Genomic DNA, 25,343 nt, shown 5'->3' with positions numbered 1-25,343 from the left:
CGCAAGCAACAATCGACAGAAAACCAATATATGTGTAGAAAGGTGCTGGAAAAAGACCAGCAACATCATGAAGAATCCCACCCACACAGCTTACGGGTCAGGGAAGAGTCTATGTAGCACCCACGCCAGGAGCATTAGACTCAAAAACAGTCACTTCCTCCAAGCCGTCAGGCTGATCAACACCTCCACCCATTAACCCACACACTACCACTATCACCACCATTACATACATGTCACGTAGCATCACTTTATATTAGATTAGATTAGATTAAATCTGATTATATAGATTTAATTATACATACAATCAGATTGTTAAAAAGAACAGTTACTTGTGCATTGTGTTTTATAGGATTTCTTTTATCACTTTTGTTCTTTTACACTTGTGCACTGAAGAATGGCAGTAAGCAATCTTGAATATTGAAAATAAACATCATGTATAAATAAAGAAATAATCAGGTTTTGTTTAGTTGACAGCACAACAATAATAGGGCACCACAGTAGCATAGTGGTTAGCAGAACGCTTTACAGGAGAGATGACTCAGGTTCAATTCCCGCTACCGCCTGTAAGGAGTTTGTACGTTCTCCCCGTGACTGTGTGGGTTTCCTCCGGGTGCTCTGGTTTCCTCCCACAGTCCAGAGACGTACCAGTTGACAAGTTAATTGGTCATTGTAAATTCAAGATTTAAGATTCAAGTACATTTATTATCAAAGAATGTATAAAACACACAGCCTTGAGATTTGCTTTCTCACAGGTAGCCACAAAGCAAGAAACCCAAAAGAACCCAATTAAAGAAAAAAAAATAAAAGACCAACACTCGATGCGCAAGAGAAAGAAAAAAAAAACGTAAACAATTGAAGCGAACAACAGCAGCATTCTGAACCAAAATTGCTCCATATCTAGGCAGGATTAAATCGGGAGTTGTTGGTCAGCGTGGCTCGAAGGGCTGGAAAGCTCTACTTCATGTTAGATCTCAATAGATGAATAAATAGTAGATGATGAAAGGTTGTTTTAACTGGGCCTGGCAGTGTGGGACAGGAGAGCGCTGGAGGAACCTTCCAAAAATATGTCTGTTAAACTAACAGTGATCAAGTTGGAAATTTAGACCAAAGTACAATTCCCAGAAACTACATCATTATTAGATAATTATTTTGGGAAGTGAAACACCATATTTTAAGCTATTTGACTCCAGGCGGGGTGACAATGCATCTCTACCAAAGGAGGTGAAAGGTGCTCCTTCCCTCCACTAGCCTGCAGGTCACCCTTGGGCAAGGTGCAGTACCTGCTTAGCACCCTCACTGATCAGAGTCATGTGAAGCCATGGGAGCAGGTGGTGGATGGTCGTATGAGCAGCTGGTGCACATCACAAGTCCTGGTTATGTGATCACTGACGCCAGGCAGACAATCTCTGAATAGCATTGATAATGGCTGCGGTCACCCGTCTTGTAAAGACACTGCCCAGAAGAAGACAATGGCAAACCACTTCTGTAGAAAGACCATGATTGCCCAATTCATACCTCACTGCACATAGCGAACAAACTTCATGCACAGTTCTTAGAATCACAGAGCACTACAGCATAGAAACAGGCCCTTTGGCCCATCTAGTCCATGCCGAAATATTATTCTCCCTAGTCCCATCAATCTGCACCTGGATCACAGCCCTCCATACCCTTCTCATCCTATCCATGTATTTTTGAGTATATATTTTCTTTAGACATTTTCATGAATAAAGAGCAGAGGAGAAATCTGCACTACTTTGATATCTTATCCAAAATGTAGATATGGTCTTTGCTTCAACCGCTGTCTCCAGCCCTGACTTTCACAACTATGCAGGTAAAACACGTCTCCTAGTACTGTTAGAGAGTTGCAGGTGCCTGAGATACACTGTGGGGGTGGTGTGGAAGCAGATATGATAGCGTTGTTACGGAGACATTTATAAAGGCACATTAACGTACAGAATATGGAGGGATAGGGATCACACACAAGCAGATCAAAGCTCAAAGTTAATGTATTATCAAAGTACATATATATGCCACCATATACAACCCTGAGATTCATTTTCTAGTGGGCATACACAATAAATCCATAACAGAATAATAACCATAACAGAATTAATGAAAGACCACACCAACTTGGGTATTCAACCAGTGAGCTGAAGACAACAAACCGTGCAAATACAAAAAGAAATAAAATAAAATAAATAAATAAGCAATAAATATCGAGAACATGAGGTGAAGGGTCCTTGAAAGTGAGTTTCTAGGTTGTGGGAGTTTTTCAATGATGAGGTTGAAGTGGAGGTTGAGGTTGAAGTTATCCCCTTTGGTTCAGGAGGCTGATAGTTGAGGGGTAGTAACGTATCCTGAACATGGTACTGTGAGCCCTGAGGCTCCTGTATCTTCTTCCTGCTGGCAGCAGCAAGAAGGGAGCATGGCCTGGGTGTTTGGGGTCCCTGATAATGGATGCTACTTTCCTAGACAATGCTCTGTGTAGATGCGCTCAATGGTGAGGAGGGCTTTACCCATAATGGACTGGGCTGTGTCCACTACTTTTTGTAGGATCTTCTGTTCAAGGGCACTGGTGTTTCCATACCAGGCTGTGATGCAGCCAGTCAATACACTCTCCACCACACGTCTCTAGAAGTTTGTCAAAGTTTTAGGTGTCATGCCAAATCTTTGCAAGCTCCAAAGGAAGTAGAAGTGCTGCCATGCTTTCTTCATAAGTGCTGGGCCCAGGATAGGCCCTGCTAAATGATAATACCGAGGAATTTAAAGTTGCTGACCCTCTTCGCCACTGATCCTCCGATGAGGACTGGCCCATGGGCCCCTGGTTTCTTTTTCCTTGTTTATTTTATCTGGACATTGTGGCTTACAGAGACATCGTAGGCTGGAGGGTCTGTCTTGTGGCTGTACTGTTCTATGTTCTGGATCTCCCACAACTAATCTTATACTCCTCTCTTTTGCTTCAGTTCTGTCTCCCACAATAGGCAGGAGTTCCTGGTGACCACCCATTTCAATTCGACTTCCCATTCTCCTTCCAGCATGTCAGTATATGGCCTCTTCTACTGGCACGATGAGGCCGCAATCATGTTGGAGGAGCAACACCTTATATTCCTTCTGGGAAGCTTCCAACCTGATGGCAAGAACATCGATTTCTCTAAATTCCGGTGATTTCTCCCCTCTTTCTCATTCTGGTTACCCTCTCACTCCTTTCCTTCTTCTCACCTGCCCATCACCTCCCTCTGCTGCCCCTCCACCTTCCCTTTTTTCCATAGCCCACTGTCCTCCCCTAACAGATTCCTTTCTCTTCAGACCTTCACCTCTTCCTACCCATCACCTCCCAGCTTCTTACTTCATCCTCCTTCCCCCTACCCATGCAACTTTCCCCCTCACGCGGTCTCACCCATCACCTGTCAGCATGTACTCCCTCCCCATCTCCCCACTTTCTTGTTCTGGCTTTTGACCCATTTCCTTTCAGTCCTGTTGAAGAATCTCAGCTCGAAACATCAACTGTTTATTCCCCTCCATAGATGCTGCCTGACTTGTTGAGTTCCTCCAAAATTTTGTGTGTGTTGCTTGAGATTTCCAGCATCTGCAGAATCGTTCGTGTTTATGCTTTTACCATTTTCTGCATTTATTTCAGACGTAAGTATCAATGTGCCACTCTCACACATAAGTTCCCACTACTGCTTTCTTGTGAATTCAGCTCTCTACTTAAGAAATGAACTTCCCCTTCTCCCAGCTAAAAACTGCAGTCTCACTTACGTTTTACAGAGATTCAGTGTATAACTGATGCTAAGAAAACCACTGGCATTGACTTTTATAATACTGTTCACCACTTGAACAGATCCTCCTATTGCCTTGAAATTGAGCACAACTGCAGCCACAAGAAAGCAACATCCGTCATCGAGGACCCTGCCATCCTAGCCATGCTCTCCTCGCTGCTGCCATCAGGAAAGGAGCAGCACAACAGTTTTAAACCCTCAACCATCAGGTTCCTAAACCTGCGTGCATAACTTCACTCACCTCATCACTGAACATAACCTATGGTCTCACTTTCAGGGACTCTGCAGCTCATATTCTCAGTATTATGTATGTATTTGTTTGTTTGTTTATTTGTTTGTCTTCTTTTGCACCTTGGGTACATGTTAGTCTTTGTGTGTAGTTTTTCATCAATTCTGTTGTATTTCTTTGTATCCACTGCAGACATCCCACCCTGAAAAAACTTATTTCAGGGAGGTAGCACCATCAATTTGCTACCAGAACTTCCGTGACAGGTGGGATGTCTGCAATAGAGTATCTCCTTAGCAGCTAGCCAGCTAGTTTAAATAATGTTAGCTATGCTAATGAACGAATGACACCTGTTAAACTCATCTCAACACGTCTTTTACAGTCTTAACCCACCATGGGCAATAGAAAAGTCACTGTTGCAAACAGTGCAGCCAGCAACACTGTCATTATTTTGACCCCTATTAGGCAGGGGTACACTTTAGGGTACTCTGGGGTGATGTACGTTTTATATTTTCTTTTTTTGAAACACTCTGCCATGGCGCGCACTCGCTGTCTCTCGTGGTCTCTCTTGCTCTCGCGCTCTCTCTCTCTGTCTCTCGCGCACTCTATCTCTCTCGCAGTCACGCTCTCTCCCTCTCTCGCACTGCTCTCTCTCTCACGCTCGCTCTCTCTCTCTCATGGTCTCTCTTGCACTTGCTCTCCTTCTCTCTCTCTCAAAAAAATTGATTTCCGGGACATTTTATATAATTTGCGGGCATCAGGGAGCCACTATTAATATGCGGGAGACTCCCAGAACTTCCGGGAGAGGTGGGATGTCTGCTACTGTGAATACCTACAAGAAAGCGAATCTCAGGGTAGTATATGGTGACGAATATATATTTTGATAATAAATTTACTTTGAACTTCAGAAATGTGATCCCGCACACCACTCTGTTCATGCATAATTCTATTTTTTTTCAAGAAACATACCACCTTGTTTTGCCAAGAACAATCATGGTCACAAGACCATGAGCGCCCACCACATACGACATGACACATAATGATGATAATGACCACCTTAATTATTCACATTCTTCTCAAAGTCACGTCATGTCCAAACCTGACCATTGCTCCCCATAGCAACACACACAGAAATGTTGGAGGAACTCAGCAGTTCAGGCAGCATCGATGGCAATGAACACACAGTCAATGTTTCAGGCTAAGTCCCTTCTTCAGGACTTTGCTCTCCATAGACATACCTGTTGGTCTATGTGACTCATTTAGCATTTTCTAGTGGTTAGTTATTTGGTGGATTCTAAATAGGCTAATTTAACAAAACAAAAATGATGCTTACTTTCCGTAGAGGTCCTGGTGAGTGGCTAGATAGCTGAGCTGCAGCCTGGGACATTCCTGAAGCCAATTTTCAATCATCACAGGATGCCTGGGATCGACCTCAAGGAAAACCTTCCTGGAGTAAAGAAGCAGCTTGATGTGAGGTCAATGGAACGAGGATTTCCAGGGAAAGAATTGTTTCAAATGTTTTTATTGTGAAGCAACATCAGCTTAACCACAACCAACAATGTCCGAGAGTACAATGCTTCTTTTTCCTTTTCTTTCTTATAACATAATGAAAATCAAATGATTTTAGTAAACAAGCAAATAGCAACTGAAACCCTACCACCCTATCTCCTTTCCCCTTCCCAGCCCTACCCTCCCCTCGCCGCTCCAGTATGTGCTGTTTAGGTCCTACCCACCCCACCCCCACGCTTAGTTCAGCTGTCAATCTCTTCTAAATACAACAGTGACGGTTGCCAGATTTTTTCAAATTCCTTGAGTCTGTCCTTGATAACGTATCTTATCCTCTCAAGATGCAGAGTATCTATTAATGCAGCCAGCCACTGTCTGAGTGATGAGATTTTCCTCCTTTTTCCAGAATATCAGTGTGAGTTTCTTTCCATTAAGTATGCCATAGGTCAGGAGTTGTTGCTGGGTAGCCTGGAATTTATTTGCCCTCGCAGAAGTTCCAAAAATTATTAAAATGGGGTCTGGTATTATCTGAACCTTTAGACCTTCGATAGGACCTCAAATATTTGCTTCCAATACTCTTGTATCCTGGGACATAAAGCATAACTACATAACAAATTTGGGGAGAGAATTAAAATAACTTAATTTGTATTGCCAGTTCCTCAGAGCAAATTATAATGATGTACTTTTAAAATGTAGCATTCCACACACAGCAGTCAAAGCCCAAGTAGGAAATCTCACAAGCAGTGTTGAGCAACAGCAAGAACACATAGTTTTCAGAATCAGAATCAATAGTAGGTACAGTATAAATGCTGACATATATTGTCACAACCATAGACTCTACTACAGGGTCTACATGCATGCGCAGGCAAGCTGCACAACAGGTTCGACAATCGCGCTCGTGAGTATGCACGTTCCAGCTAACTAGTGTTCCATTATGCTGGTATTTAAACTCCCTTCTTTTCGTTCTAGACTTGACCAAAAGGACAGAAACGTCTGCTCTCTCTGCTTGCCCCGCCTTCTCTTGTCTGGGAAAGAAGCATACAATTTGGCTGATGCTGTCAAGGGGCGGTATTCATTTAATATTAGTTATTGCTTCCAGCCAGAGTGTTGGCATTAACTTTCAGTTTGAGAATTTTTGTTAACGCTCTGTTGGCCTAGCGCTCATTGTTTTCTTTTTCTTTAAATTCTGCAAAAGTTCTCATTAAAGTCAACAAACTATTGACCTGCTTCTGGGACTCTATCCCTAGAGCCATATCTGAACTCTTTGACATATATTGTGGAATTTGTTGTTTTGTGTTAACAGTACAGTGCAATACATAAAAAAATGCTATGTTACAAAGAAAGGTATATAAAAATAGATAGTCTAAAAAGCGAGCAAAATAGTGGGGCAGTGTTCATGGACCATTCAGAAATCTGATGTTGGAAGGGAAAAAGCTGTTCCTAAAATGTTGAATGTGTGACTTCTGACCCCTGTACCTGCTCCCTGATGGTAGGAATGAGAAAAGGACATAGCCTGGATGTCAAGTGTCCTTAGTAAAGGATGTCACCTTTTTTGAGGCATTGCCTTTTGCAGATGTCCTCAATGGTGGGCAGGCTAGTGCCATGATGGAGCTGGCTGAGTTTACAATCCTCTGCAGCTTTTTTCAATCCTGTGTATTAGTGCCTCCATACCAGGTGGTGTTGCAACCCAGTCAAAATGCTCTCCACTGTCCACGTGTAGAAATTTGCTAAAGTTCACCTTTATAAGAGTTATAAAGCACAGAAACAGGCCCTTCATCCCATCTGGTCCATGCTGAACAAGATGCCACTGAAGCTTGTTCCATTTGCCTGTGTTTGGCCCATATTCCTCTAAATCAGGTGTTTCCAACTTTTTCAATGCCACGGTCCCTTATCATTAACTGAGGGGTCCATGAGCCCCAGGTTGGGAACCCCTGCTCTAAACCTTTCCTCTCCATGTACATTTCCAAATACATTTTAAATGTTATTAATGTACCTGCCTCAACCACGTTCTCAGGCAGCTCATTCAATCTACTGACACTGGTGGCTTAGGGGTGGAGAGAGTAGGCAGCTTCAAATTCCTGGGCATTAGCATTTCCAATGACCTATCTAGCAGACGGAGGCAACCGCAAGAAGGGCGTGCCAGTCCCTCTACTTTCCATAGAAACTGCACACAGTTTTACTGCTGTTTTAGAGGTTCAGTGCTTTGTCTTTATATACCTCCCCAACCGATATGAAATTCAGTGTGCACTTGAAGCTTAAGATTTGGTTAGCACCAAGTATCCTAACAAATTTCTACAGATGCACTGTTGAAAATATCCAGACCGGTTGCATTATGGCCTGGTACGGCAACGCCAATGCAGAGGATCACAAGAGGCTGCACATAGTGGATTGAGCCCAGTTCATTACAGGCAAAGCCCTCCCTACCACTGACAGCATCTACAGGAGACGCTGCCTCAAGAAGATGGCATCTGTTATCAAGGATTCCCACCATCGTGCCCTCTTTCCATTGCTACTATTAGGCAGGAGGTACAGAAGTCTGAAGTCCCACAGAACCAGGTTCAGGAACGGCTACTTTCCTACAATCAGGGTCTTGAAATGACCAGCACAACCCTAATCAGCAACAGAACAATGCAGACCTCCTCTTGCACGGCCATGGACTTGTCTGTGATTGTGCCTTTTCTTTTAAACTGCCTTTTCACAGTTCTTTTGATCTTGTGTAATTTACATTCTATAATGTACCTGTGATTCTGCTACAAGGAAGTTTTTCTATGGTGCACCTCACCATAATTGTGCACGTGACAATAAGCACAACTTGACTTTCCTGATCTACCACCGAGGAGATTCTGGCAATCTATTTCATGAAACCCCTAGCATTGATTAGCTTTGTGTAGACCCACAGCCTTACTGGCATATTCAAATAAAAAGGCTCAGATAAATACACTTATACACTTAATTAGGTACATCTGCTCGTTAATGTAAATATCTAATCAGCCAATCATGTGGCAGCAACTCAATGCATATAAGCATGCAGGCATGGTTAAGAGGTTTAGTTGTTGTTCAAACCAAACATCAGAATGGAGGAGAAATGTGAGCTAAGTCACTCTGACCATGGAATGACTGTTGGTCCCAGTCTGCTTATCACCTGGGATTTTCACAAACAACAGTCTCTAGAGTTTACAGTTCGCTGGGCAAAAATGCCTTGTGAATGAGAGTGGGCAGAGGAGAATGTTCAAGCTGACAGGAAGGCGACAGTAACTCAAATAATGACGTGTTACAACAGTGGTGTGTGGAAGAGCATCTCTGAATGTTCAACATATCAAACCTCAAAGTGGATGGGCTACAGCAGCAGAAGATCACACTGGGTTCCACTCCTTTACCAGATGTTAAAGGTCCTTTAACATCTGCCGGACGATGCTGAGGATGTTCTACGAGTCTGTGGTGGCCAGTGCTATCATGTTTGCTGTTGTGTGCTGGGGCAGCAGGCTGAGGGTAGCAGACCACCAACAGAATCAACAAACTCATTCGTAAAGCCAGTGATGTTGTGGCGATGGAACTGGACTCTCTGACGGTGGTGTCTGTAAAGAGGATGCTGTCTAAGTTGCATGCCATCTTGGTCAATGTCTCCCATTGAGGGGGGATCTGATTGAAACGTATAAGATCCTAAAGGGATTGGACAGGCTAGATGAAGGAAGATTGTTCCCGATGTTGGGGAAGTCCAGAACGAGGGGTCACAGTTTGAGGATAGAGGGGAAGCCTTTTAGGACCGAGATTAGGAAAAACTTCTTCACACAGAGAGTGGTGAATCTGTGGAATTCTCTGCCACAGCAAACTGTTGAGGCCAGTTCATTGGCTAGGTTTAAGAGGGAGTTAGATATTGCCCTTGTGGCTACAGGGGTCAGGGGGTATGGAGGGAAGGCTGGGGCGGGGTTCTGAGTTGGATGATCAGCCATGATCATAATAAATGGCGGTGCAGGCTCAAAGGGCCGAATGGCCTACTCCTGCACCTATTTTCTATGTTTCTATCCTCTACATAATGTACTGGGTGGGCACAGGAGTACATTCAGCCAGAGACTCATTCCACCGAGATGCAACACAGAGCGTCATAGGAAGTCATTCCTGCCTGTGGCCATCAAACTTTACAACTCCTCCCTTGGAGGGTCAGACACCCTGAGCCAATAGGCTGGTCCTGGACTTATTTCATAATTTACTGGCATAATTTACATATTACTATTTAACTATTTATGGTTTTATTACTATTTATTATTTATGGTGCAACTGTAACGAAAACCAATTTCCCCCAGGATCAATAAAGTATGACTATGATAATGACTATTTACCTAATAAAGTGGCCACTGAGTGTATTTCATGAATCCTCTAGCACTGATTGGTCTTATGTTCTTTCACAGCTTTTTGCATATTCAAAATAAAGCTAGAACAATTATAATAGCAGAAAGATACAGCTTCAGAGATAGATTCTGCATTGACTTAGGTTGTAAGAAAAAAACCATTAAATGTGATTGGACATGAAGATTGTGTGGCAATAGTTTCTACATAGTGACAGATATCCCCATCCAATCATAACATTCCTTGGGAAAGGAACATTAAGTGTATAACATTGAATTCTACTTAGCTGCACATCTAGCAAATATTTTTTTCAATAAAGAAAATAAACCATCTTAATAGGTGGACATCTAATGGAACGGGAGAACATTAAATTATCTCCTCTATTTATTTATGTAAAAGGAATTTGGCATTTCATAGAAACAATCAGGCCAATTTAAAAAGGAGAAAAGGCGGCATGGCTCGAAGGGCTGGAGGGGCCTATTCTGCGCTCTATCTCAATATATAAATAAATCAATTATGATGTGATTTAATGGAGAGGATATTTCCCACGGGGGGAGAGTGGGGTGGAGAAGAGAGTCTAGGGCCCAAGAACACACCCTCAGAATAGAAGGGCATTCCTTTAAAACAGAGATGAGGAGGAATTCTTTAGCCAAAGGGTGGTGAATCTGTGGAATTCATTGCCATTGATGGCTGTGGAGGTCAACTCCTTGGGTATGTTTAAAGCACAGGTTAATAGACTCTTCATTAGTAAGGGCATCAGGGGTTATGGGGAGAGGGTGGGAGAATAGGATTGAGAGGGATAATTAAACTGCCACGATGGTATGGCAGAGCAGACATGATCGGCCCAATAGCCCAATTCTCTTCCTATGTTTTATGGTCATATGGGCTTGTGCATCTAAAAGTACAGCTTGCTTTTCTCATTTCACACCCGAATACTCAGCCCAGAGTGAGGTATCTTTACCACACGGATAGCTCCACATTTACCAATTTAATGAGTCATTCAACGTCCATTCAAGAGGCCAAGAGATGGTTTCCAATCACAGATCTGCCTAAATGATTTCATCCTGTTGGCTACAGCCTTTTCCTAGGAGACCACAGAGGAAGCTAGCTGCTTATTTCTTTTATTAATTCAGCAATGCAGGGGGAGTGAATCAGAATCGAGCTTATTATCACTGACGTATATCGTGAGATTTGTTGCTTTGTGGCAGCAGTACTGTGCAAAGTGTGAAAACAGACTATAAATTACAAAAAGAAGTGTACACTCAGTGGCCACTTTAATAGTTACACTTTCACCATACAGCGCAATCTGTCTGGATCCATACAGCTCAGTACGGCAATTCTTCTGCCCTTGGCCGCAAGAATTTGCAGAGAATTGTGGGCTCAGCTCGGCACATCATGGGAACCAGCCTCTGCTCGATGGGCTCTACCTATAATTTTCACCACCTGAATAGTAAGGCAGCCAGCATAATCAAAATCCTCACCCACCCCGGACATTCTCTCTTCTCCCCTCCCCCAGCGGTCTGAAGATACAGAAGCCTGAAAGCACGGACCACCAGGTTCAAGGACAGCTTCTATCTCACAGTTATCAGGACCTCTTGTACGATAAGACTCTTGACCTCGTTATGATCTTGCATTTTATTGTTTACCTCCACAGCACTTTCTCTGTATCCTTTATCCTGCATTGTTATTGTTTTATCTTACCTCAGCGTAATGATCTGATCTGTATGAACAGTTTACAAGCTTTTCGCTGTATCTTAGTACATGTGGCTATAATCAACCAACACAACATTCCTTTACACAAAGAGTGATAGGTGCCCAGAACAAGAGACAGTAGCGTTTAAGAGACAGGGAATGGAGTGATATGGATCATGGGTGCCAGAGGGGATTAGCTTAATTTGGTATTATGCTCCCCATGGACACTGTGTGCTGAAGGGCCTGTTCTCTTCACATGGGACCATGAATGAGAGGAAGACAATCCTTCACAAAAGGGCAGTCAACTTTTGTTGGGACTCAGTTGCTGAGAAGATTCAAGATGGAGATGATAGATACCAAGGGCATCAGACGATCAGGAGATACTTCAGAAATATCGCACGAGGTTGGAGAACAGATTGACCAGAAGTGATTAGAAAGCTGTTACAGATTCAGTGCATTTAACCTTCCTGCTGTGTGACATCATAGATAGGTTAATTTGAGTTTACTTTCCCAAATCTGTTATGTTACAGTAAATTTGTTGTACTGATCTTCCCACTGTTTAGAAATAGGGAAGGCTCCTTGGCAACTACATTAACAATAATAAACCACTAATGTTTAGATTTCAGTGCCGGGAAGTCATCACAGATTGTTTCCAGAGTTTTAAGAAGGTGGGTGTATGCATGAGAATAAGTCCCGCAAAGGACATAATTTCACAGTTAAAGAAAAACATTTAGATTATATTAGGCTCAAGCACTTAAAATATTTTGTGCAAGTCAAAACTGCTGTGGACAATGCAGAGGAAAGTATGTGGGGAGATGTTGTAGCTAAGTTTTTTTACACAGAGAGTGGTGGGTGCGTGGAACAAGCACACAGCTGAAGGTGATGGTAGAGACAGATACATTATGAACATTTAAGAGAATCGTATATAGGCACATGGATGAAAGAAAAATGGAGGGCCATGTGAGAGGGAAGGGTTAGATTGAACTTAGAGTAGGTTAAGAAGGTTTGTACAACATTGTGGGCCAAAGGTCCTGTACTGTTCTATATTCAATGTAGAAGTGACACAAAGTCTAGGATCTGAAACACAGAAACATTAACTCTGTTCCTTTTTCCACAGAAACTTTCTGATCTGCTGAGTGTTTTCAGTATTTTCTGTTTTTTATATTATGATATCTTGTATTTGTTCATTCTCATATGAATGAACATATTCATTCATTGGGGCACCACGGAACGTAGCGGTTAATGTGACACTTATACAGCTCAGGCATTGGAGTTCAGAGTTCAATTCTGGCGTCATCTGTAAGCGGGGTGTACATTCTCGTAAACACAAAATAATCTGCAGATGCTGGGGTCAAAGCAACACTCACAACACGCTGGAGGAACTCAGCAAGTCGGGCAGCATCAGTTTTTCCACTGATGCTGTCCGACCTGCTGAGCTCCTCCAGCGTGTTGTGAGTGTGTACATTCTCCCTGTGACAACGTGGGTCTCCGTTGGGTGCTCCGATTCCCTCACAAGTCTGAAGAATCAAAATCAGAATCAGGTTTAATATCACTTGTATACGTCGTGAAATCTGTTAACTTTGTGGCAGCAGTACAATGAAGTACATAATAATAGAGAAAAAACTGTGAATTACAGTATAATGTATATATATCAAATAGTTAAGTAAGTAGAGCAAATAAAAGGAAATGAAAAAGGCAGTGAGGTAGTGTTCATGGGTTCAATGTACATTCAGAAATTGGATGGCAGAGGGGAAGAAGCTGTTCCTGAATCGTTGTGTGTGTGTTTTCAGGCTTCGCTACCTCCTTCCTGATGGTAGCAATAAGGAAAGGTCCTTGGTAGTGGGGGTCCTTAATGGTGGATGTTGCCTTTTTGAGGCACCGTTCCTTGAAGATGTCTTGGGATACTATGGAAGCTACAGTGCCTATAAAAAGTATTTACCCCCCTTGGAAATTTTCATGTTTTATTGTTTTACAACATTGAGTCACAATGGAATTAATTTGGCTTTTCTGACACTGATCAACAGAAAAAGACACTTTCGTGTCCTTAGTGACAACAAATCTCTACAAAGTGATCTAAATAAATTTCAAATATAAAACACAAAATAATTGAATGCATAGGTATTCATCCTTACTTTAATATGACACACCAAATCATCACTGGTGCAGCCATCTGGTTTTGGAAGTCTCATAATTAGTTAAATGGAGATCTGCATTCGGAGACCTATATGCAGTCAAGGTGTTTCAGTTGATTGCAGTAAAAATACACTTGTATCTGGAAGGCCCAACTGCTGGTGAGTCAGTATCCTGGGAAAAACTGCACCATGAAGACAAAAGAGCACTCCAAACAACTCTGCGAAAAGGTTATAAAAGCGAGCCTGAAGGCTTTGTGTGTCAATGCAAGGAGCATTCGTAACAAGGTGGAAGAATTAAAAGTGCAGATTGTTATTAATGAATATGATATAGTTGGGATCACAGAGACATGGCTCCAGGGTGATCAAGGATGGGAGCTCAACATTCAGGGATATTCAATATTCAGGAGGGATAGACATGAAAGAAAAGGAGGTGGGGTAGCATTGCTGGTTAGAGAGGAGATTAACGCAATAGAAAGGAAGGACATTAGCCGGGAGGATGTGGAATCGATAAGGGTAGAGCTGCATAACACTAAGGGGCAGAAAACACTGGTGGGAGTTGTGTACATGCCACGTAACAGTAGTAGTGAGGTTGGGGATGGTATTAAACAGAAAATTAGAAATGTGTGCAATAAAGGAACAGCAGTTATAATGGGTGACTTCAATCTACATATAGATTGGGTGAACCAAATTGCTGAGGAAGAGGATTTCTTGTAATGTATGCGGGATGGTTTTTTGAACCAACATGTCGAGGAACCAACTAGAGAGCAGGCTATTCTAGACTGGGTATTGAGCAATGAGGAAGGGTTAATTAGCAATCTTGTCGTGAGAGGCCCCTTAGGTAAGAGTGACCATAATATGGTGGAATTCTTCATTAAGATGGAGAGTGACATAGTTAATTCAGAAACAAAGGTTCTGAACTTAAAGAAGGATAACTTTGAAGGTATGAGACGTGAATTAGCTAAGATAGACTGGCAAATGACACAAAGGGTTGACGGTGGATATGCAATGGCAAGCATTTAAAGATCGCATGGATGAACTACAACAATTGTTCATCCCAGTTTGGCAAAAGAATAAATCAGGGAAGGTAGTGCATCCGTGGCTGACAAGGGAAATTAGAGATAGTATCAATTCCAAAGAAGAAGCATACAAATTAGTTAGAAAAAATGGCTCACCTGAGGACTGGGAGAAATTCAGATTCCAGCAGAGGAGGACAAAGGGCTTAATTAGGAAAGGGAAAAAAGATTATGAGAGAAAACTGGCAGGGAACATAAAAACTGACTGTAAAAGCTTTTATAGATATGTGAAAAGAAAAAAATTGGTTAAGACACATGTAGGTCCCCTACAGACAGAAACAGGTGAATTGATTACGGGGAGCAAGGACATGGCAGACCAATTGAATAACTACTTTGGTTCCATCTTCACTAAGGAGGACATAAATAATCTTCCAGAAATAGTAGGGAACAGAGGGTCCAGTGAGATGGAGGAACTGAGGGAAATACATGTTAGTAGGGAAGTGGTGTTAGGTAAATTGAAAAGATTAAAGGCAGATAAATCCCCAGGGCCAGATGGTCTGCATCCCGGAGTGCTTAAAGAAGTGGCCCAAGAAATAGTGGATGCATTAGTGATAATTTTTCAAAACTCCTTAGATTCTGGACTAGTTCCTGAGGATTGGAGGGTGGCTAATGTAACCCCACTTCTTAAAAAGGAGGGAGAGAGAAACCCGGGAATTATAGACCGGTTAGCCTAACATCGGTGGTGGGGAAAATGCTACAGTCAGTTATCAAAGATGTGATAACAGCACATTTGGAAAGCGGTGAAATCATCGGACAAAGTCAGCATGGATTTGTGAAAGGAAAATCATGTCTGTCGAACCTCATAGATTTTTTTGAGGATGTAACTAGTAGAGTGGATAGGGGAGAACCAGTGGATGTGGTATATTTGGATTTTCAAAAGGTTTTTGACAAGGTCCCACACAGGAGATTAGTGTGCAAACATAAAGCACATGGTATTGGGGGTAAGGTATTGATGTGGATAGAGAATTGGTTGGCAGACAGGAAGCAAAGAGTGGGAATAAACGTGACCTTTTCAGAATGGCAGGCAGTGACTAGTGGGGTACCGCAAGACTCAGTGCTGGGACCCCAGTTGTTTACAATATATATTAATGACTTAGATGAGGGAATTAAATGCAGCATCTCCAAGTTTGCGGATGACATGAAGCTGGGCGGCAGTGTTAGCTGTGAGGAGGATGCTAAGAGGATGCAGGGTGACTTGCATAGGTTAGGTGAGTGGGCAAATTCATGGCAGATGCAATTTAATGTGGATAAATGTGAGGTTATCCACTTTGGTGGCAAAAACAGGAAAACAGATTATTATCTGAATGGTGGCCGATTAGGGAAAGGGGAGGTGCAACGAGACCTGGGTGTCATTATACACCAGTCATTGAAAGTGGGCATGCAGGTACAGCAGGCGGTGAAAAAGGCAAATGGTATGCTGGCATTCATAGCAAGAGGATTCGAGTACAGGAGCAGGGAGGTACTAGTGCAGTTGTACAAGGCCTTGGTGAGACCACACCTGGAGTATTGTGTGCAGTTTTGGTCCCCTAATCTGAGGAAAGACATCCTTGCCATAGAGGGAATACAAAGAAGGCTCACCAGATTGATTCCTGGGATGGCAGGACTTTCATATGATGAAAGACTGGATCGACTAGGCTTATATTCGTTGGAATTTAGAAGATTGAGGGGGGATCTTATTGAAACGTATAAAATCTTAAAGGGATTGGACAGGCTATATGCAGGAAGATTGTTCCCGAAGTTGGGGAAGTCCAGAATGAAGGGTCACAGTTTGAGGATAAAGGGGAAGCCTTTTAGGACCGAGATTAGGAAAAACTTCACACAGAGAGTGGTGAATCTGTGGAATTCTCTGCCACAGGAAACAGTTGAGGCCAGTTCATTGGCTATATTTAAGAGGGAGTTAGATATGACCCTTGTGGCTAAAGGGATCAGTGGGTATGGAGGGAAGGCTGGTACAGGGTTCTGAGTTGGATGATCAGCCATGATCATACTGAATGGCGGTGCAGGCTCAAAGGGCCGAATGGCCTACTCCTGCACCTATTTTCTATGTTTCTATGTTATTGAAAAGCACAAATCAGGAGATGGATACAGAAAATTTCCAAGTCACTGAATATCCTTTGGAATAGAGTTAAGTCAATTATCAAGAAATGGAAAGAATATGGCACAGCTGTAAATCTACCTCGACCAGTCCATTCTCAAAATCTAAGTGACTGTGCAAGAAGGGGACTAGTGAGGGAGGCCACCAAGATATCTATGACAGTTCTGGAGGACATACAAGCTTCAGTGGCTGAGATAGGAGAGACTGTGCATACAACAACCGTTGCCCGGGTGCTTCACCAGTCACAGCTTTATGAGAGAGTGGCAAAGAGAAAGCCAATACTTTTTACAGGCACTGTATAGATACAATGTGGAACAGAGCCCCCTGGCCCAATGGATTGCACCATCCAGCTCCCATCTATTTAACCCTAGCCTAATCATAGGGCCATTTACAATGACCAATTAACCTGGTAACCAGTACATCTTTAGAAAGTAGGAGGAAGCCAGTTTACCCGGAGGAAACCCATGCGTTCGAACCCATTGCAATTGCTCTTCGTGAAGCTAAAAATATTCACGGGATCTTTGTGAATGAGACCATTCATAAGGTTTCTCTTTACGCTGACGATTTATTGGTTTATATATCTAATACTGAAGAATCTATTCCTGCCTTGCTAAAATTATTCAATGAATTTGGAGATTTTTCAGGATATAAAATAAATTTTAGTAAAAGTGAATTGTTTCCTTTAAAATGAATCTGTCTCTATATATGATAATACTCCTTTCAAAGTCACGGATTCTTTTAGATCGCAAACACGAGGAATTCTGCAGATGCTGGAAATTCAAGCAACACAGATCAAAGTTGCTGGTGAATGCAGCAGGCCAGGCAGCATCTATAGGAAGAGGTACAGTTAATGTTTCGGGCTGAGACCCTTCGTCAGGACTAACTGAAGGAAGAGCTAGTAAGAGATTTGAAAGTGGGAGGGGGAGGGGGAGACCCAAAATGATAGGAGAAGACAGGAAGGGGAGGGATGGAGCCAAGAGCTGGACAGTTAATTGGCAAAAGGGATATGAGAGGATCATGGGACAGGAGGCCCAGGGAAAAAGAAAAGGGGGAGGGGGGGGAAAACCCAGAGGATGGGCAAGAGGTATAGTGAGAGGGACAGAGGGAGAAAAAGGAGAGAGAGAAAAAGAATGTGTGTATATAAATAAATAACGGATGGGGTATGAGGGGGAGGTGGGGCATTAGCGGAAGTTAGAGAAGTCAATGTTCATGCCATCAGGTTGGAGGCTACCCAGACGAAATATAAGGTGTTGTTCCTCCAACCTTAGAGCGGCTTCATCTCTACAGTAGAGGAGGCCATGGATAGACATATCAGAATGGGAATGGGACGTGGAATTAAAATGTGTGGCCACTGGGAGATCCTGCTTTCTCTGGCGGACAGGGCGGACAGAGCGTAGGTGTTCAGCGAAACGATCTCCCAGTCTGCGTCGGGTCTCGCCAATATATTGAAGGCCTCATCGAGAGCACCAGATGCAGTAAATCACCCCAGCTGACTCACAGGTGAAGTGTCGCCTCACCTGGAAGGACTGTCTGGGGCCCTGAATGGTGGTAAGGGAGGAAGTCATTTCTGCCTGTGGCCATCAAACTTTACAACTCCTCCCTTGGAGGGTCAGACATCCTGAGCCAATAGGCTGGTCCTTGACTTATTTCATAATTTACTGGCATAATTTACATATTATGTAACTGTTTATGGTTCTATTACTATTTATTATTTATGGAGCAACTGTAACGAAAACCAATTTCCCCAGGGATTAATAAAGTATGACTATGAGTGTAAGGGCATGTGTAGCACTTGTTCCACTTACAAGGATAAGTGCCAGGAGGGAGACCGGTGGGGAGGGATTGGGGGGGACAAATGGACAAGGGAGTCACGTAGGGAGCAATCCCTGCGGAAAGCGGGGAGGGGGGGAGGGAAAGATGTGCTTAGTGGTGGGATCCTGTTGGAGGTGGCGGAAGTTACGGAGAATATGTTGGACCCGGAGGCTGGTGAGGGCAAGGGGAACCCTATTCCTAGTGGGGCGGCGGGAGGATGGAGTGAAAGCAGACGTGCGTGAAATAGGGGAGATGCGTTTGAGAGCAGAGTTGATGGTGGAGGAAGGGAAGCCCCTTTCTTTAAAAAAGGAGGACATCTCCCTCGTCCTGGAATGAAAAGCCTCATCCTGAGAGCAGATGTGGCGGAGACGGAGGAATTGCGAGAAGGGGATGGCATTTTTGCAGGAGACAGGGTGAGAAGAGGAATAGTCCAGATAGCTGTGAGAGTCAGTAGGCTTATAGTAGACATCAGTAGATGAGCTGTCTCCAGAGATAGAGATAGAAAGATCTCGAAAGGGGAGGGAGGTGTCGGAAATGGACCAGGTAAACTTGAGGGCAGGGTGAAAGTTGGAGGCAAAGTTAATCTCAGCATGCGTGCAGGAAGCAGCACCAATGCAGTCGTCGATGTAGCGAAGGAAAATTGGGGGACAGGTACCAGAATAGGTTCGGAACATAGATTGTTCCACAAAGCCAACAAAAAGGCAGGCATAGCTAGGACCCATACGGGTGCCAATAGCTACACCTTTAGTTTGGAGGAAATGGGAGGAGCCAAAGGAGAAATTATTAAGAGTAAGGACTAATTCCGCTAGACGGAGCAGAGTGGTGGTAGAGGGGAACTGATTAGGTCTGGAATCCAAAAAGAAGCGGAGAGCTTTGAGACCTTCCTGATGGGGGATGGAAGTATATCGGGACTGGACATCCATGGTGAAAATAAAGCGGTGGGGGCCAGGGAACTTAAAATCATCGAAAAGTTTAAGAGCGTGAGAAGTGTCACGAACATAGGTAGGAAGGGATTGAACAAGGGGGGATAAAACCATGTTGAGGTATGCAGAAATGAGTTCGGTGGGGCAGGAGCAAGCTGAGACAATAGGTCTGCCAGGACAGGTAGGTTTGTGGATCTTGGGTAGTAGGTAGAAACGGGAAGTGCAGGGTGTGGGAACTATAAGGTTGGTAGCAGTGGATGGGAGATCCCCTGAGCGGATAAAGTCGGTGATGGTGTGGGAGACAATGGCCTGGTGCTCTTTAGTGGGGTCACGATCGAGGGGTAAATAAGAGGAGGTATCCGCGAGTTGTCGCTGTGTCTCGGAAAGGTAGAGGTCAGTACGCCAGACTACGACAGCACCCTCCTTATCGGCGGGTTTTATAGTAAGGTTAGGATTAGTGTGGAGGGAGTGGAGAGCAGAGCGTTCAGAAGGAGTAAGGTTGGAATGGGAACAAGGTGCGGTGAAGTCGGGAAGGTTGATGTCCCGTCGGCAGTTAGCAATAAAGAGATCCAGAGCAGGCAGAAGACCAGAGCGGAGTGTCCATGAAGAGGAGGAGGGTTGAAGACGGGAGGAGGGGTCAACGGTGGGGGTGGAAGAGTCCTTGCAGAAGAAGTAGGCTCGGAGACGGAGTCGGCAGAAGAAGAGTTCCGTGTCATGGTGAACGTGGAACTCGCTGAGGTGTGGGCGAAGGGGGACAAAGGTGAGGCCCTTACTGAGGACAGAGAGTTCTGCCTCCGACAGTTGAAGGTCGGAGGGGATGGTAAAGACCCGGCACGGATGAGAGCTGGGATCAGAGGGGGGAGGGGGAGGCTGGGGGTGTCAGTGGAGAGGGGAGGGTTGGGGTGAGAGGAAGATGGAGCCTCTGAGGGCCCAGGAGCTGACGGTGGGATCTGAGGGAGACGGGGTAGCAGAGTGGTGGTGGGGGAAGGGGAGACGGGAGTCACAATAGCAACACGTGAAGACCCAGCCCGGTGGTGTCTTTTAGATATTTAGGTGTTATAGTGACTAAAAAATGTAAGGATCTTTGTAAAGCCAATTTCGTTCCCTTGGTATACTCTATGAAGTATTTATTTAGTAGATGGAGTCCACTTACATTTTTACTTGTCGGTTGTATCCATATAGTTAAAATGATGATTTTTCCAAAATTTTTATATATATTTCAGAATAACCCTGTTTTTTGACTAAGAAGTTTTTTGATCAGATTGATTCTATTATTTTATCTTTTATTTGGAATAATAAAAGACCAAGAATTAGTAAATGTCACTTACAAAAGTTGAAAAAGGATGGAGGTCTTGTTTTGCCTAATTTAAGAATGCATTACTGGGCTGTTAATGTGCAATACATGTCCTTTTGGTTATATTGGGTTGATAAGAATGATCGGCCAATGTGGGTAGACCTGGAATTGAACGCTGTGAAACAGTTTTATTTAACCTCGTTATTAGGAGTTGCTTTACCTATACAATTAGCTAAAGTTACTAATTTAAACCTATACCCTGTGATTAAGCATTCTTTACAAATTTGGCTCCAGTTCCGCAATTTTTTAATCTTAAAAAATTTGAACTTTGTAGTTTAATTTATCAAAATCCCTTTTTTAAACCTTCTTTGAGTGATCCAATGTTTTTACTTTGGAAAAATAAAGGTATTAACTCTTTTTTGGATTTATTTAAAGAAGATAGATTGATCTTTTGAACAATTAGTTCATAAATATTCTCTTTCATACTCACACTTTTTACAATACCTTCAAGTTAGACTTTCTTACAAAAATATTTAAGTAATTTTCCTTATCTATTGGAGGTTGACCTGTTAGATACTATTATGAGTATGAACCCTTTGACGAAGGGTTCTACTGGAAGAATTTATAATTTATTATTACATTGGGATAAGCGTCCTTTATTTAAGATTAAACAAGATTGGGAAAAGGAACTCAATTTGACTTTTATGACGGAGGATTGGACACGGATTCTGAAGCTGGTTAACTCTTCTTCGATCTGTGCTAGTCATTCACTGATTCAATTTAAAATTGTACATCGTTACCAACTGACGAAGGAGAGACTGTCTAAAATATTCCCTAACGTTGATAGTTATTGTGATAGATGTAAAACCGAGACAGCTACACTGATACACATTCTGGTCTTGTTCTATATTGGAACAGTTCTGGAAGTCAGTTTTTTTCAACAATTTCTAAAGCACTTAAAATTAATTTACAACCTATCAAATTAACTGTGCTTTTTGGAATAATTCCTCAAAATACCCATGGTACCTCTGTGTCTGACCAACATGTTATTGCATTTGTTACATTGATAGCTAGGAGGGCCATTTTGTTGAAGTGGAAGGATACATCAGCTCCCACTTTGTCACAAAGGTTCTCTCAAGTGATGATATGTCTTAGTTTAGAGAAAATTAGAAGTCGAACCTTTGAACTTTTATTTGATTTTGAGAAAAGATGGGGTTCATTTGCTCGTTATTATCATTTGAGTTAATTGATAGATTTCCTCCACGATCTAATTGTAAATTTTTGTTACTTTATTTTCTTGCTGGCAGTTTAATGTTTATCTTTAGAAGCTTTTTGTATGACGCATGGCTCCTGGTTGTACACCTAATGGTTTTTTCCCCACTTTTTCTGTTTATTATCACCAAAATTTTTCAATCCTTAAAATAATGTTTTTTTTCCTTGAGACATTGTTTACTTCGATGTACTCATGTTATTTTTGAATAATAATATAATAATAAAAAGATTTAAAAAGAAAGGAAACCCATGCGTTCATGGGGAGAATGTACAAACTCCTTACGGACGGCATTGGAACTGAACTCCGAATTCTACCATCCTGAGCTGTAACAGCATTATGCTACCGAGGTGCACTTTTGTTAATCATTTGATTAGTGTGCAAAGACTGGTGGGTAATGATAAATATTTTCTTCTATGAAATACCTTTCTGAACAAATTGGGTTTTACAGTAATCTGGTAGCTTCAACAGTGAGCACTAACAGTTGTTAGCTTAGAATTTGAATTTATTGAATTTAAACTCCACAGTTGCTATCTTGGGACTTGAGCTCTGGCCAGGCTTTTTAATACAATTCCAGAAACATAACCAATGTTAGAATACACTTTTAAGTATTTAGACAGATCTTAGATGAGGACTCTCTGATTTGTAGGTCGTTCCCAGGGACACATGCAGGGACGGACATCTACTGCTGCTGGAAGATCATCAACTCAGGGAAGAACGTTCTTTGGTCTTTCTGAAACTTGTTGCACTGCCAATGCATTGAGATATCTGCAGAGGAATTCTGCTGACTGACACATTCTAGGCTGCAGTAGTGCTTGGTGCAGCCAATGCAAAGGATCTGTTGGCTCCTCCAACTGCTGGACATTAAAGGTCTCAGTCCAGTGGGAAATCCTTTCAATCAGCGGAAGTGTGTATAACCCCAGAAGGCCACGTGAGTGGCAATAGTGCCATGTAAGAGAAATACATACAGTGCCCACTTTATTAGGTACCCCCGTACATCCACTCATTATTGCAAATATCCTATCAGCCAATCATGTGGCAGCAATTCAGTGCGTAAAAGCATGCAGATGTTGTCAAGAAGTTCAGTTAGTGTTCAGACCGAACATCAGAATGGGGAAGAAATGTAATCCAAGCAACTCTGACCGTGGAAGGGTGCCAGAGAGCGTGGTTTGGGTTTCTCAGAAGAAACTGAAGATCGTCTGGGGTTGTGTTGCATCACAGTCCCTAGAGTTTACAGAGAATGGTGTGAAAACCAAAAATTCCCGTGAGAAGCAGTTCTATGGGTGCAAGTGTCTTGCTAATGAGAGGGGTCAGAGGAGAATGGCCAGACTGGTTCAAGCTGACAGGTGAGCAACAGTAAGGCAAATCAACACATATTACAACAGTAGATGGTCCACAGCAGCAGAAGACCATCAACATGTACTCAGTGGCCACTATATTAGGTATATCCAGCTGACACTACTAAATGTAATGACCAAATGACCCTAAGAATATAAAGAGCTCAGCAATGCATTTATTCTTTGGTATCTATTTTTAATTATTATGAATGAAGTTTATTTATGAAATAAAAAAATACAATTTAAATATAATTTTGGTGCAAGGCAGACGAGGACAAATGTATTACACACAAGAGAAAATCTGTAGTTGCTGGAAATCCAAGCCATACACACAAAATGCTGCAGGAACTCAGCAGGCCAGGTAGCATCTATGGAAAAGAGTACAGTTGATGTTTCGGGCGGAGACCCTCCGCATTTTCTGTGTGTTACTTGGATTTCTGCTACCTTTGCTCAACGTTTAGTAATGGGATCACAGTTTTAAAAATGCCAAGAAATTCACAAGAAATTCCTTGGGGAAGCAAAATGACTGGTATGGTGGTGAGCCACTGTGATGGAATGAAGCTTTTCAAAATGGGAGTGTTGTCGGCATATTCTTGTTTTATGGTTGAAGGGTGGGGATTAAGGGGGTGGGTTCCATGCATGAATGTGAATAACATTTCACTATGACACCTGCTGTTCCAGAGAGGATATGCCCTGCTTTAATTGGCTGGGATCATCCTGCTTAATCAACCAGTTAAGTTCATATGGTTGAACTTTTGAAGTTAAAAGTAAAATTTATTATCAAAGCAAATTTGTTATCAAATTATGTCTATGTCACCATGAGATTCATTTTCTTGCAGGCATTCACAGTAGAACAAAGTAGTACAATAGAATTAATGAAAAACGACACACAAAGACTGACAAACAACCAACGTACAAAAGAAGACAAACTGTATAAATAAAAAAAATAAATAAATGGGTGAACAAATAAATAATTAATTAATACCGAGAAAATGAAATGAAAAGTTCTTGAAAGTGAGTTCATAGGTTGTGGAATCAGTTTAGTGTTGAGGTGAGTGAAATTATCCATGCTAGTTATGCCCAATGGTTGTAGAGTAATAAATATTTATCAACCTGGTGGTATGGGACCAAAGGCACCTGTACTTCCTTCCCAATGGCTGCAGTGAGAAGAGTGCATAGTCTGAATGGTCGGAGTCCTTGATGATCGATGCTGCTTTCTTGTGGCAGTGGACCTTGTAGATGTGCTCGGTGGCGAGGAGGGCTCTTCTTGTGATGGAAAAAAAAGACCTCCCCACCATTGAGCACAATATTCTTTGTAATGAAGTCTAATTCGTCACTTGCTCCTCTCTGCCGTTTTTCTTCATTCTTGCCATTGTCAACCATGCTTTTGGCCATGAGTGCCTAAATTTTCTCCCCTCCCTTTCTCACATTATCTCACAGCTCCAAAGGAGGCCACAGAGCCCACCTGGTTACATCACACGGGATCCAGAGAGAGGGCTGACTGGATACAGAGTTGGCTTTATCAACACAAACAAAGGGCGGAAGCAACTCAATCTTGACTGCACCTCTTCCCACCCTGTAACTTGTAAAAATACATTTCCCTTTTCTCAGTTCCTCTGTCTGTTCTGCATCTGCTCTCAGGATGAGGCTTCCCTTTCTAAAACAACCGAGATGTCCTTCTTTAGAGAACTGAATTTTCCTTTCACCACCTTTGATACTGCTCTCACCTGCATCTCCTTCATTTCCTGCACATCTACCCTCACCCTATTTTCCCACCGCCATAACAGGGACAGGGTTCCCCTTGTCCTCACCTACCACCCACAAGTCTCCATATCCATCATATGTTTAGAACTTGCTTGA

General features: G+C 42.6%; 1 protein-coding gene across 10 annotated transcripts in view; it reads right to left on the bottom strand.

Annotated features, from left to right (window-relative positions):
• hemk1 (HemK methyltransferase family member 1) overlaps positions 1 to 25,343 on the bottom strand; it is a 193,164-nt gene that overhangs the window by 11,871 nt on the left and 155,950 nt on the right. For all 10 annotated transcript variants that reach the window (XM_063068215.1, XM_063068209.1, XM_063068211.1 and 7 more), the window contains one exon: positions 5,339 to 5,452. In XM_063068215.1, the coding sequence (XP_062924285.1) occupies positions 5,339 to 5,452 (114 nt within the window). The remainder of the gene's footprint in view (positions 1 to 5,338; positions 5,453 to 25,343) is intronic.

This window comes from Mobula hypostoma, chromosome 15 (genome assembly GCF_963921235.1).
Source record: "Mobula hypostoma chromosome 15, sMobHyp1.1, whole genome shotgun sequence".
NCBI lineage: Eukaryota > Metazoa > Chordata > Chondrichthyes > Myliobatiformes > Myliobatidae > Mobula > Mobula hypostoma.
Note: the sequence above shows the minus strand (reverse complement) of the source record. Positions and strands in the feature narration are given on the sequence as shown.